General features: G+C 38.8%; 1 protein-coding gene across 50 annotated transcripts in view; it reads left to right on the top strand.

Annotated features, from left to right (window-relative positions):
* elna (elastin a) overlaps positions 1–15,042 on the top strand; it is a 115,526-nt gene that overhangs the window by 25,076 nt on the left and 75,408 nt on the right. For 49 of the 50 annotated variants that reach the window (XM_049478693.1, XM_049478715.1, XM_049478706.1 and 46 more), the window contains exons 2-5: positions 6,595–6,672; positions 8,593–8,631; positions 12,852–12,926; positions 13,741–13,767. In XM_049478693.1, coding sequence (XP_049334650.1) covers positions 6,595–6,672; positions 8,593–8,631; positions 12,852–12,926; positions 13,741–13,767 — 219 coding nt within the window. The remainder of the gene's footprint in view (positions 1–6,594; positions 6,673–8,592; positions 8,632–12,851; positions 12,927–13,740; positions 13,768–15,042) is intronic. The other variant, XM_049478690.1, reaches the window with a different exon arrangement.

Below are 15,042 nucleotides of genomic sequence, written 5' to 3'. Positions count from 1 at the left end.
CTTCGCTGGAACTTCATAACCAAGACATTTCTCTGGTGTTGCTTTTCTTTTCACAAAACAATAAGAGCAGACATATGGATGTTTTGGCGAATGTTATTGGATGGTTCCATTGTAGCTCCTTCACCCACAAGTGCAGCTCCTGTTCTTTGAAAGGTGGTTGATGTAAGTTATATAGTGCCCCAAGACACTGCCATCTTTTTGTATTGTGTTCGTAAGGTGTTTAACAGTCGTTTTCTAATAATTGTGACTCAATTTACAGCATTTAAGCATATTGTACTGATCATTTTGTATGTTCATCATCACTGTGGTATGTTTATAATCTACTGTATATCAATAGACTAGCTGCCGCAAAGAAAGTTTCAGCACGAAGCAAATAAGTTCAAGATCAAGTTACAAACTGAATACATAATTAACATACAGTTCAAGAACTAAAGATGACCACCGGTTCTCGGTTTTCTCAGTTTTCTCCTTTGTTGAAAGAAGGTAAATAGAGTAAAGCAGGGCCGAACTCTCTAAAACCAAGGGATGACCTTGTCTCGCCACAGAGCCGGTGCACAGCGAGGCCAAGCACCATGAAACCCGATCACTTCCCAGCCTTCCAAGTCCCTCGCTGTCTTTAGGAAAGCTCTCGAAGAGCATCTTCCCTCCGGCTCTATCACTGATGAGCTCATCTGTTTTCTGAGGACAAGTCGTCCGTGCTCTTTCAAATAAAGGATCGTTTGCGAAGCCCCCGGCTCCCCCCATGGAAACTACTTTTGCGAAAACACAAGTCATAAACTCTTTCGAAAAGTCCCGTGCTGTTGTGAAGAGCAGTTGGCACCGGGTTCTAAGCTGAGCTTTTTTTTTTTTTTTTTACTCCTGGAAGAAAAGCCAGTTCTTAGTCAGACTAAACAATTTTTTCTGCATTCTAATCAGGGTTTTGTTTGTGATTTGGGAATTTGCGCACTGCGTGTGGAACTGTTCTGTTCTGTCCTCACAGAACCTCCTCTTTTAATAAAAAGCTGATGCAATTTCTTTTGCCACCAGCGAGCGCCTTGTTCAGGAAACACGGTCACGGTTTATGTTAAGTTTCCATCAGGAATGAACACAGAGCTACAACCTAATTCAAAACTCTTTTGTTCCATTTCCTCACTGCCTCATTCATTAACGCTGTGCCAGAACCAACTGAAACTTCCCATATTTAGCTGGAACTGTAACTCTTGGCTGGGTGATGGTTCTATAAGCCAGAACCTTTCTTCTGCTTTCTTCTTATTCTCACATAATCTTTGTTGGCGTTGGTGGACTGGTTTGATAATCTTCAAGTTGCTGGTTTATTACACCCATTATCCATCATCTTATGAAAAACATCTTCCAAATCAGTGTAGTTTTTAGATGCATATTTACTGATTGCAGCATATCTACCTACCTACCTACAGCATTATTGTCCTTTAATGGAAAAAGCCCACCATAGATGACCTGCACATTCAATGTTCCAAAACCAGGGGTCTTAATAAAGATGATGATCCCGCTTTTGTTGGAGTAACTGTCTCAAATGCCCAGGAAAGGCTTCAAATAGATTTCTGAGAGGATCTGTAGAGATAGTGAGGTCAGGATGTTTAATGACCATCAAACTACCTCATCCCAAATGAACTGGATGAAGGCCCCCCATCATTCCACTGCTTTACCCCTCTTTATTCCACACCTGGAATTAGAACAATGTAAAAAGTCATATTGAAATGCACTATAAACTATAGCAAACGATGTACCTCAAAGTTTTTTGTTAAAAGTTGGCATGACTAAATAAAAAAAATATATTAAAAAATGTAAAAACCTACTACTTTGCACATATTCAGTTTAACTCTGAATTGGGTCTACTAAGCTACTACTAATTCGCCAGGGGTTTTCACCTGTTGTTTTGCTTGGACTGCAGCCATTTTAAAGAAAACTTACACCTTTCCCATTGGCTCCTAGCAACATCTATTTGCATATTGGGTGTGTCCTCTCACCTCTTACTCACCATTATGGTGTAATCATTCTCCACAGGCTGCCTTCTCTTGGTAAGGCTGTTTGTATGTTACCCAATAGCAACTGCCTTGTCTTGTAGTGTTGTAGGCTGTAAGAGCAAGTTGCTGTGTTTTGTGTCACTGGTTGTGACTATATGCTGGCTGGGACCATCTGGTCACACTTGCATTTCACACTGCAAGCTTATTTGACTGACAATAAAAACAGAAATGCAATAGTCATAAATTTCCTTTTCACAGTTGCTACAAATTTGACATGAAATTAGGCCAATAAAAACAAAATAAGTTGGAGAAACTTGTATTGTTGATGTTTTTATACATACTTAAGATACTCTAGATTTTTGGTGTTTTTCTTTATAGCTTAAAAGTCCAAGTTGAGTTTTTTTCCAACCTTTTTGTTATTACAGTTTAAATGATGGTTCATGTTGATCTACTCATAAGAGTAGGGCAGTGCTGGCTCAATGGTTAGAGCATCGATTTATTAATTGGTTTGTGGATTTGATACCCAGCACAGATGGGTTAAAACAGGTGCTGCATTCTATCTAACACACAAAGCATTCGGTCGCCTCGTGGTGTCTGTGCCAGTTATAATATATACACCTGTGATACACTAGAATACACACCCTATAAATGAAATATTTGGTAAACAGCCCTTACTAAAGGTGTTCTTTTGTAAATGCTGGCTCATTCATATGCAGTACCTTGACGTTTGCTCGAATTGTACAATTGCTGACTTTAGCCCATTCAATAGACCAGCCTCCATTGAATCAAAGAGGTACTGTTTTAGCCATTTTTTGAAATGTAATGTACTTTGTCCCCAATAAGAACTTAAGTAAAAGACATTCTACAAGATGACTTACATTTTGGAGGAGGAAAAAAAAAAAGTACAATTACATGACCGACAAACTAGTCGCGCTTGCTTAGCCAGAGTCCGAGTGAAACAATTCTTATTGTAGGAGATTTAACACCACAGGTAAATGGTTAAAAACAGTTTTAACAAAGATACCAAGGCAATTTGAGACTCAAAAACTGTTAAGTCACGACTTGTTGAGCTGAGTTTTAAACTTTGAATAGTCCAAATGTGTGTGTTTTGTATGTTTTGAACATTTTGTAACAGGATAAGTGAGCAAAAAGTTATAAAATGGTTGCAACCCAGGCCATAGTCAGAACAAAATCATGCATAATGTGTTCCTTAACATAAAGGAACTACTGAAGGTTCATTTTTGATGCTGTAGAAGGACCATCTTTGATGTCATTCCAAACCAAGATCCATTTTACATTGTTACAATAAAAATCACCTTGAGTCTAGGGGACACAAACACATAAGGAAGGGTAAAAGCTTTTATTTTCAAAAAAAAAAAAAAAAAAAAAAAAAAAAAAAAAACGGATTGCCTAGTACCATATTGGAACCAATTAAACTGACAACAGCAAATAAAATAACAGATTAAAACCACACTTTCCCCATTTATCTAGGCCCAAATATCTAGCTAAAACACAAATTAAACAAAAAGCTAGCTACACAACCTGCCACATCCATTGACCAAAAATCATGTCTTCTAGCCTAGTAAAACTAAACAGAGCAATTCTAAATGTGAACATACCTGTGAACCTTTCTTACCTGCTTTAAACCCCAGGTAGCACAAACAAATCTCTGACCAAGCAAAATAAAAATTAAAAGGTAAAATACCTTAAAAATAAAAGCACATACCCAACAGAGTAAAACTATACTAAAACTACATTTAAACAAAGTTATGCAGGTAAAATACACAAGCATTAGTTCAAACAGAAAAGTTCCAACAACAAAAAACTAAATAATAAAAAAAAACCAATCAATCTCACACAGCATGACAGCAGCCTCCTAGCACAGGCAGCCATTTTGGGTCCTCCACTTTAAAAGGTCTGGCTCCTCCCACATTTGCTCAGATGAGAACTCCTATTGGTCAACTGGAACTGTCCTAATAAATCAGGTGATTAGGGTTTCCCATCGAGGGAGAGTCAGGAAGGAGAAACATACTAGATTGGCATGTATTTCAATGCATTTCAAAGGGAGTAATGGCAGTGATGTTTTCTGGCAGTTAATAATTACCTGCATAGCAAATTAAGTTAAACTACACCTGAACAGCCACTTATCTCAAACTCAAGGAGTATATTTGATATTTGGGTTGGATCGAGGTCGGATCATGTTCTCACCACAAACAGAACCGGACCGGACTGAGACCACCTCCTCTCGCAGTTCTCGTGTGATTGTTTTGGTCTGCACCTGAATGCAATAACTGTGTTCACACCTGCTGAAACATCTGCATTAAGAGTTCAAATGAACCAGAGACTGTTTTAATCAGACTAAATAGTGCTGGTGTGAAAACATGTAATATCCTTGTCTTTTTTTCCAAAAAGATTTTTCTAAAAAATCTATTCCTATAGCATCCAGATCTAGCAAACCAGATCATTATGAGTTTTTAAAAATCAAAACCAGAAAGAAAGTTCTAGTGGATTCTTCCATTCTGTAAATAAACACAGAGGACAAAAGTAATCAGCAGCTAATGTATGCACGCCATATCACCACTAATAAACACTTCAGTGGTCTTGACGTATGGCTCAGATTAATTGGCCTCCAAACACATGTAAAACCCATTAAACATAATCTCCATCATCACAAATCACTCCTGTTTTCTGTACAGTTTCTCTGATATAAACCAGGCTTGCCCTCAAAACACAACTTCATAATTGACAGCTGAGCTCACAGTCTCCTCGGGGAAGCCGCTAGTGGCCACAGAGCAGCAGAGGCCCTTTTCCACCCCTCCCTGTGTTTAGCTTTCCCTACGAATTTGCCGTATCGCAAAAGCTTGCATTTCTTGATTGCTTTGGAGCTTCAGCCAGGAGCCGTTAGCTTGGAGGTTGTACAGATACCTTCACGGTTCTGAGAAACCCCTGCACGGTTCTCTGAAAAATAAAAAAAATTACATTACATAGACATGGCACTGTACTGCAGGACTGGATAGTGGTTGATGCTCTATTCAATGACCTGAGGCAACTTATATTAGTTATACTTTACCATTAACTCTTTGATGTCCCCATCAAGGTAAAAATAATAGATTAATAATAATTTTTGTCTGATTTTTTTTGGACATTAATATGAATAATTAATGTTTGTTTCCTTTTTAAGGACCCCATTTTTTAAATGTTGAATGTCTTTTCATAACAGATGTGGTAAAACCATAACCCAAACCACAAATACAAAACAATAATTATGAAAAAAAGTTGTATAAAGTCGCATTAATCTTTACATCAAAAATAAAAAAAATACTATAACTATAATTTTCTAATATAATACACTTACTTTTAAATATACCTCCAAAAACAATCAACATGTGTGGAAAACTTTTTACGGCAGAGACATGGAAAGCCATACTATTGAAAGGCAGTGACCCCTTGTCGATTTTATTAGCCTAGCATACCTCTGCTGTTTGGTAGAGATGGCACAACTAGGTTGAGTTCAGTTTGACAAGATTTTTTTTAAAAGATGTAGTGACTTAAATGTGCTCTACCAAACAATTAAGGAGCCATTAAAGGAATAGAAAATACCTCATTCAAAAATATACAACAAAAATGTGCATTTAACCCTTAAACCTTAAGCTTAGGCTCATACTTCAGTTCTTTACTCCTGAAACATTTACCCTTACATAAATGTCACAATTTGCATTAACTTCATAAACCCTAAATCAGGGCTCTGTTGGACTCCACAAAATGTTCTAAACTAAAGCTAAGCTTACATACATTTGAACGTATCTGAATTAGGACTGATATAACAATAATAAATAAGCTTCTGTGTGTTAAATCTTCTTTAAAACATAATAGAGCCAAGGTGGTTTGTTTACATGCATTATGGAACACCATAGTTTTTCCTGTAGCTTCTTTTTACAGATTCAAATTTAAGATTAAATCAACATTATGCAACCTATGCAATTTTTACCTCACAACATCAGTTTTAGAATCATGATGATGCTTCACTATCTGTAGTTGCTACTTGAGGCTTACACTGCTAACTATGTAAGTCTGGTAAAACTGGCAGGACAACATTTACCAGAAATGCCAAAGTAATGCTGTGTAATCCGAGTCAGAATTGTGAAAATCCTGTAATTTCACTCTACTGCCTCAGTCCACATGCTTCTTTCACTTCTTTCAGTGACGGTTCTGTAGCTTTCAGCTTGCCCAGAAATGCATGTGTAAAGACCTTCCTTCACAAGAGGCTCAAAGAATGAACTCCTCAACTGTAGGGAGTGACTAGGAGCAAGAAATGCTTATGCTTACAGTTTTAACTTTTTTGTGTTGAAAGTTGAAAGTGCCGAGAAAGGATGATCCGTGTGTCATAATACTACACTTTAGTTCAACCCGCAAACGTAAAGAAAGGGCAGCCGGTCGTGTTCCAAGCCTAATTCGTTCTCCAGTTGCTGGGTGCTTCTATGATGTTGCTCCAAATAACCCATTTTGACAGCTTCGTGTTTAAAGAGTGCAGCGTTGCAGAACTGCTGACATTTTCTAATAGCAGTCCAAAGACTTTCCAGTTGAATAGTGCTTTCTCTTCTCTCTGTTTCAGGAGTGTATGTACCTGCGGGGGCAGGAGCTGGAGGGGTTCCAGGTGGAGGTGCGGTACCAGGTGCTGGATATTACCCAGGTTTGCCTTTAAACCTTCTACAAATACATCTTAAGCAACTAGAACATTACAGCAATCTGCTGTCCTCTGTGTTGTTCTGCCAGGCAGTAGAGCATGTAGATGTAGATATCTGTTAGCATCTAAACATCAGTAAACATCAGTATTCAGAGTGTTGGGTGGACAAATGGACTAAAAATACCCATAAACAAAATGAACGGGGAGATTCCAGGACTGGGATGCTGTTTTGAAATGTTACCAAGCGTGCGTCTACACATTTTAGGGGTAATATGTGTGTTGTTTGTGTGTTTATGTGTAAAATTAGCAATTCAAGTTAACAAACATCAATGCTAAAGGAATGAGTGTATGGATGAGCATGATGATGTTGTAAAGTTCAAAAGAATACCTTTGCAAGGCACTGTATTCCTGAGATGTTAGTGTCCCTCATATCACTACTTGGGGTGACTGACTGTCATATGTGGTGAGCCCCCAGATCATCACACCAGCAGTTGGGGTAGTATGTTGTTTCACAGCAAAGCAGGATTGAAGTTTTCACCATGAGAACTACATACTCAAACCTGAACCTGAATTGTTGGCAAAAAAGACAATGCAGTTCCAGTCCATTGAATGTCCAGAAAATTCTTCAAAATTACCAATTACCAGTTTCTTTTAGTCCAATGATGTATCCCCTCTGAAAGCTTTTTACTGGGCCAAATGGCTTTGAGTGAGTTGTAGAGTCAATATTGGCCAATATTCCCACCCATTCAGCTGCTACTCAGCTGTATATCTTCCATCACTAGTGATGCCACAACATAAGGAGAGTGCTGCTAATGCAGCACTGCCGAGTAGCATCACAGCTCGCTTGGAGAAAAGAGCAGTGATTTGGTTCCCATACATCAGCTCACAGACGCCTGGTGCTGATCGACATCACCCTTTGGAGTGATAAAGGGAAAAAGCGCCATCTACCCACCCAGAGAGAACAAAGCCAATTGTGCTCTCTCAGGGCTTCGGCAGCAGATGGCTAGCTGCATGACCGGGATTCGAACAAGCCATAGTATCACTGGAGCACTAGGCACTGTCTGAAATCTCTCACTATGATGTACACTACCAAAAAGTAGCCTCTGAGAGTCTTTCTATAGGGTAGTTAGGAGAGTACTTTTACACTTATTCTTATGCTGTAATCAGACAACACCTGTAATCATTTACATATCTGTCTAAGACATAGCTGTTGGCCAAGTTTTGCAGTAAACCAGGATGCACTATTTTACTCATAAATTAACCCACATGGAAAAGAATTTAGAATAACCCAACTAGCTCATTTTCAATGGTAGACCAATTAAAATAAAATAACAGACAGTTTAATTACAGACTAATATTAAAAAAATTAATCTACTTTTATCTATCAGAACATCAATGTCTGTGCTGATTCAGCTATTTTCCATACATTATCTTTATAGCCACTAGATGTGGAAAAACTGATTGTTATTATAGCTCATAAGTGCACCTGCTGACCCCGCCTCTCAATAATGTTGTCCTTTAGTGGTCACGCTCAGTGACAGTAGAGACAGTATACTCTTACCACATGCTACAGTTTACCCATTTGTACTGTATCTTTCCTATCTGGATAAACCATACCCATAATTTTAATAACACGCAGACATAAATCGCTGTGAAATACTGCGTGAACATTGTGAGTGGCCACCACTGTATTTCCCATGGTTGGTAGAAACCTCGCTCAAGATTTAGAGCTCCCTCGTCCAGCGTCGACCCTGTGAAGTCATTATTTCAGGACGACCACTGTTCCACACAGCACAACTGGATGATCTAAGCTGGGCTTCTGGAGAACAGTACCAGGGAGAGCTACAATAGAGGAAAAAAATCATGTTCTAAACTGTCATGAAACGTCAGATTTTTTCTTGTACTTTATTATTATTTTTTTTATAGGTGCTGGAGGGGTTCCATACAAACCGGCCAAAGCTGGAGGTAGGTCCTTCTACTATTCATTATGAAACCTCTTTTGAAAAGTCATGAATAGGACTAAAATGTCCATCATCCACTCTGTTAGATACTGGATATATATATTCCTTATTTCTATACTTATTACCCATATTCATTATCTAAAAAAAACATTTTATAGGTGCCTGTGGGCTACAACTGTTTACAATTTACATTTGCATTTATGGTATTTAGCTGAGATTTATCTTTATCCAGAGCATCCAAAGCTGAGACAAATGCAGTGTTAGAAGTCTTGCCCAAGGACCCTTACTGGTGTAGCATAATACGTTAAATAAAATCTGTTGCAATACAATGAAAAACAAGTATTTCCAATTTTGTCAATTTTTAGTTTACTAGGTAACTTGATCAAACCAACTGTCCCTTACACTGTGTCAAAATGTCTTGATGAATGGGCCAATTTAAATACTTTAATATTACCTAAAATAAATTCTTTTTACATTGACTTCCATTAAATATTTAGAAGATTTTTTATCTTTCTTCTAAAGTTGCAGTTTAGAGATACATATATTTAATTGGCCAGTAAAGATATGCACAGAGGTACAATATGAGTACTTTTTTGTACTCAAAGGTACACTCTTTATAATTGTACCCTCAATGGGACAATATTGGTCTTTACAGGGTCAGATTTGTTCCCTTTGAAGTACAAAGTCATTCCTAACAGCAATAAGTACAAATTTGTACCATTTAACCAGCCAAAGGGTACATTCAGTATTCTGTATCACTGTACTAATAAACAATATATATTTTAATTGCACATTTTTCATTTGAAAGCCAGACAATTTGGGATCATCAAGTTCTTGACACTTTAGTTGATGATAATATTTATAATCTTTATAATCTTTACAGGCACAAAAAAGGACTTTCACTGAAAGGTACTTTTTTGTACCTCAATATAAGGGGGGCGGCACGGTGGCGCGGTGGGTAGCACTTCCGCCTCACAGCAAGACGGCCTGGGTTAGATTCCCGGCTGGGGCGACCCGGGTCTTTCTGTGTGGAGTTTGCACATTCTCCCCGTGTCTGTGTGGGTTTCCTCCGGGTTCTCCGGTTTCCTCCCACAGTCCAAAGACGGCACGTTCAGGCTAATTGGAACTTGATTGAAATTGCCCCTTAGGTGTGAGTGTGTGATTGAATGTGTCTGTGTGTCTGTCTGTGTCTGTCTGCCTTGCGATGGCTTAGATCGTAGACCCTTTTGATTAGACAGTACCTTTCCTGCCGCGAAATAGCCGACGAGCTGATGTGGCGTTAAACTCGACTACCCAACCCAACCCAACCTCAATATAAGGTACAGCCCCAGTGACAAGCTTTGTTCTCTTTTAGGTACAAATCTGTACTTACTTTTCTTAGTGTGTGCTGTGGAATATACTACAGCAATTTTGTCGCTGTCCAATGAAAGACAAGTATCTTCATTTTTGTTGATTTTAAGTTTAGTATGTAATTTGAACTAACAAAAACTGTCCCTTATACTGTGCTGAAATTTCTTGATGAACAGGCCAGTAGAAATACTTCAAAATGACCTGAAATAAACTCTTTTTACATTGACTTTCACTGAAAGTTTAGCTCTCTCGTAAAGTTGCAGTTTTGGAGATACTTGTTTTTCATTGGACAGTATCCCCAGACCAGAAATTAAACCCAAGTTTCCCACATGGTGTGGTAGGTGACTGTCAGGCAGTGGTGTTAACCATTGTGCCACACCAACTATCGTAACCAAAGCTTCAACTTAGCTCAACTGTTGTGGCTTATCACCACTTATCATCTAGAACATCCACTGATCACATCTTAAGATCCAAACATCTGGGTCTTCTGAGGACAATTTATATGGACTTATCCGTAGAGTAGGTGGACTTGATTCAAAGAGAATTTGACCTGCAAGACTTTGACCACAGGTTTTAGAATCACAGCCCAGAAGAACCCCATCTATTGATAAAAACACCCTATGGAGCCTCCTTAAACTCTTTAAAAACATGCCAAAAGCATACTTTGTGCAATGCCATAAAATGTGGACCACCAATCAGCCCATGTTAAAGATCTATCTCTAAATGTAATAAGAAGATTTGGAGCTAAGCTTTGGATCATCGGGGGTTCCTGAGGACTGGTTTCAGAACCACAGCCCATCTTTGGATTGGAACACTCCATGGGGCCTCCTTAAACTCTTTAAAAAACGTGCCAATAGCAAACTCTGCGCAATGCCATAAATTGTGGACCACCAATCAGCCCACATTATAGCTCTTTATATCTCTACTATATCTCTAAATGTAAGAGTTGAATTGTGGCTATGATTTGGACCACCAGGGGTTTCCAAAACCACAGCACCTAGAAATCCCATCCGTTGATGGCAACGCTTAAAAGGGTGCCAAAAAAGGGTACCTTTCCCAAAAGCTACTTCAGCAACTTTGAATGTATCTACTGGAGGACTGATAAATTATTATCTTACATTATCTTATGATTCTCAAACCAATTCTCTGACCTCATAAAAATGTGGACCACCAGTTGGCCCACATTTTGGCTATATCCCTATGTGTTCAAGTGGGGTAAAACTAAGATCTAGACAATCTAGGGGTTCCTCAGGGTACTTCAGAACCACATTTTTAATAACCCCAAAAATTGATGGTGACATCCTATGGGACCTCCTTACACCTCTGAAATAAAAAAGTGTCAATGCAATGCAACGTGCAATGCAGGAACCACAGTCCTTAAGAAACTTAATGGAAGCTTGATGGTTCATTAGGGAACTGATCTTGTAAATAGAAAGTGTTAGTATATAGAGCATTCTTAATGTAAATGGTAGAAACTTTAAACTGGTAAATGACATATTGTTATTGATGGATTACAAACAGTCTACCAGCTAAATTTGATGATGTGATGTTAATCACAAAACTGACTATTGAAACTCACCACTGAGGTCATCAAGGTCCAATCCCATTTCATTTATTGGCCCTACTAATTAGCCCTACCCCTCTTTTTTGGACGTTCACACCTAGAGGTAGGGGTTTTAGGGGTATAAAGCCCTTAGAAACAGAGATTTTTCAGAGTGTTTGAATGGTTGCCCCAATTCTAAGGGGAAGGATTTCACCCTCTTCCCCTTGTAAACTCTGTAGGGGTAGGGGTACAAACAAGAAATGGAATTGGTTACAAATTGACTCTACCTTAGGTCAAAGCCTTGAAAACTAAAAGTTCAATATATGTTCAATTTAGGATGGTTGTATTAATAACAATTTATATAATTTACTTTTACCGATTAGTCAGAGAGTAACACTCCCTTGTACCCATTTGTACCCATTGCCCACACAAGTATGCAAATTTACACACCTTTAAATAAATACTCCCATAAGAATAGAACTCAATGGTATGGACAAACATGAACCTGTTGGTGCCATGCATAAAGCTCCCCAGCATTAAGCTGTGAAGAGGTGGAACTGTGTTTTCTGGAATCATGGTGGATCTTCTATCCCATACTTTTGGGATGAGTCATTTATAGCAATCAAATCCACCTAGGCAAAGCTCTAAACTCTTGTAGAAAGCATTTCCTGGAAAGTAGAGATAGACACTCAACATTTCTTGTTCAATAATTTTGGAAAACTATAAATTTACAGGTGTCTAACTACTCTTGTCCATACAGTGTATATATATCTAGACCATGTTGGTCTTTTATATTCTCAGTGCTGTTGTAAAAACAGAACAGTGGGGCATAATCACACAGGATGCCACACAGGAGCTCTTCCCCAACTGACCCAGTTGCTTCCAGAGGTGTATAGGCTGTTATATTTGGCCCGCCCGACACTTCTTAATCTCGCATATTTAATCTCTCAGCAACAGTGGAAAATTCATTGCATACTTGGGCTCTTCCTCCTTGCTCGCTGTCACAGATGCTAAACTCGGTGGCAGGCCGCAAGAACAGCATAGCAGCAGGCAGCACTGCTACTGTTATTAGCCTACTGTAAATACCTGCAGACTGTTATAGCACTTGAAGCATTGAGACATATTGACAGTCCCTCCTGCTCTCATAAAAGCCAGAGTTCAGCTGGGCGTTAGCCAGCATAGTTAAAACAGGTGCTAACAGCAATGAGAGAAGTGTTGACTGATTTCCCAAAGCACGGCCAGGTAAACACAGATCGCTGATGAATATCTGAGAAAAGATATGAACGATTCAATTCATGATGGTATTAAATAAATGTATGTATCTCAACAAGCAGGTGGACTCGGTGGTGGAGGCCTTGGCGCTGGTGGACTCGGTACTGGATTAGGCGGAGGAGGTCTAGGAGCTGGTAAGAAATCATTTTTTTTTTATCTTTAATGTTACTGTAATCATATATTATTACCCAGCTGCCTTAGTCCACATGTTTATTTTACTTTCAGTGGTAGTTCTGTATAGCTCAGCTTGTCCAGAAATGCAGGTGAAAAGCATGTCCTTTAACAGTAGCTTAAAATCTGAGTTAATTGTTTAGTGGGAACCCCAGAGCAGTAAATACCAATCCTCACATAAAAGTAAAAGTAAGACCACTGACTTTGTAATAGCTACTATTAATGTTGATGTTAGCATAACATAAATGGACTCTGACTTAATTTAAGACTAAATAGATTAAGATGGGACAACATAGTAGCTTAGTTTAGTGATTATAGTAAGTTCCATGTAAATACTAATTACTAAATAAATACACTGACATGCCAAATGACAGTAACAGAGACTAATATTGTGTCCCATGATAATCACTTTTGCCACTGTGAGATATGCATGCCAGGCCTCCTGCACTAAATGTGGATGTGATTTCTGTAATCAGAGTCACTGGTCTTTTCACATGCACAATTGTAGCCAGATGACACCAGTCACAATAATTACCAGTATTCAGCCTCACTCATAAGATATCACCTCACCACGTATACAAGTCACTTTCTGAGGTAAAATTCTGTGATCAGTTTACATCCTGATATTGAATGACTTTTAAATTTGTCGGTATACTCCAAAAGTCCTTTAAATTACTAATTTCATGTGACAGTATGTGAAAGTAGAGTATTAAACATGTGAAACAGTACTAAAATATCGTTTTAATGTTTGTTTTTTTTTATGTCTTTTAACAACAGGTGCTGGTGGGAAGCCTCCTAAACCAGGTAAGCAAAAAAAAACAGTACAACAAAAATACCTCAAACAGAGATTTGCTCTGGTTATACACCATAAAAAAATAATTTAAAGCGATTAAAAGGATAAAGATCATAAACTTCAGCTCCTGCTATGAATTTAACTCTCTCAATTATATGCATCCTGTCAAAATCTCAGTCATAAGAGGAAGTCATAAAGGATTATATCATGGCAATTGTTTCTACAGTACAATATAAAGATGAAGAAGAATGAAGAATTTTCCCAAGAGTTCCCAAACAGCCCATCATGTTAATGTCCTGTGTACAGTGTGACCTCTCACACACACTGCTTTTGTCCTCACTGACCTTACAGTACATTACAGTACATTACAGTACGTTTGGCAGGGGCTGAATGTGTCAGCCGGGGTGTGATGTATGATGTATTAGTGTGTTCAGTCAATGAGAAGGGAGACCTGATCCCGTTCACGCCGGCAGCTTTATGCTATGTGATGATTGGCCGAGTGTAAATTTGTGTCAACACCGTTTAAACAATGGGGCACCCGTGCTGATTAGCTTGTTGGCTTAAGCCGCACAATAAGTGGAAATTTGGACTCTTTAGGTGCGCGGCCGAACCCGGCTCTGATACCGCAGTGTAAATATTTTCCCCCCTCTCTCTCGATTCAGGTCGTGTTAGTACATTAGCAGCATTGGCCATTATTGAATTTCCTAAAACAGAGTCGATTTCATCTGGGCCCCAGCGACATGTTTAGAGAGATAAGGAATTAGGCCAGTGCAGCCAGAGTCGATAAGGTCCGGGCCGGCACACTGGCTGCTCTGAGAAGGACCTTTTTCATGCTTTGAAAGAGGCATTACGAGTCTAAGACCTGCCCGCTATCATATTTACAGTGGAAGTTGTCTTTGGCCGCGTTGGCTGGAGCTGGAGTCGGAGAGATTTGCCCAGTATCTCACTCCTCTGTCCTCACGGTACAAATGAGTTAACGACTGTGAGGGGAAGCAGACGCAGTTCACGGCGCAGACCTCCCATTCAGCTGCTGCTTTTACAGAGTAAAAGAAGAGAGGTCAGCTTCAGTTAGGTAGATATAATTGATGAAAATGATTTTTTTTTATCATCAGACTTTTATATACGGTCTTGCTCCAACATTGATCAGCAAGTACAATATTTGTACAAAAGTACTGAATCCAGAAGCCTCAAGTACTAAAACCTGAATGGAATTCCTACTAAAATGTATAGAACTGAAAAACAAATGAAAACAAATCACACTAGAACACACATAAGAAACGTACGTA

This window comes from Astyanax mexicanus, chromosome 4 (genome assembly GCF_023375975.1).
Source record: "Astyanax mexicanus isolate ESR-SI-001 chromosome 4, AstMex3_surface, whole genome shotgun sequence".
Taxonomy (NCBI): Eukaryota; Metazoa; Chordata; class Actinopteri; order Characiformes; family Acestrorhamphidae; genus Astyanax; species Astyanax mexicanus.
This window is presented reverse-complemented; position numbering and strand designations above follow the sequence as displayed.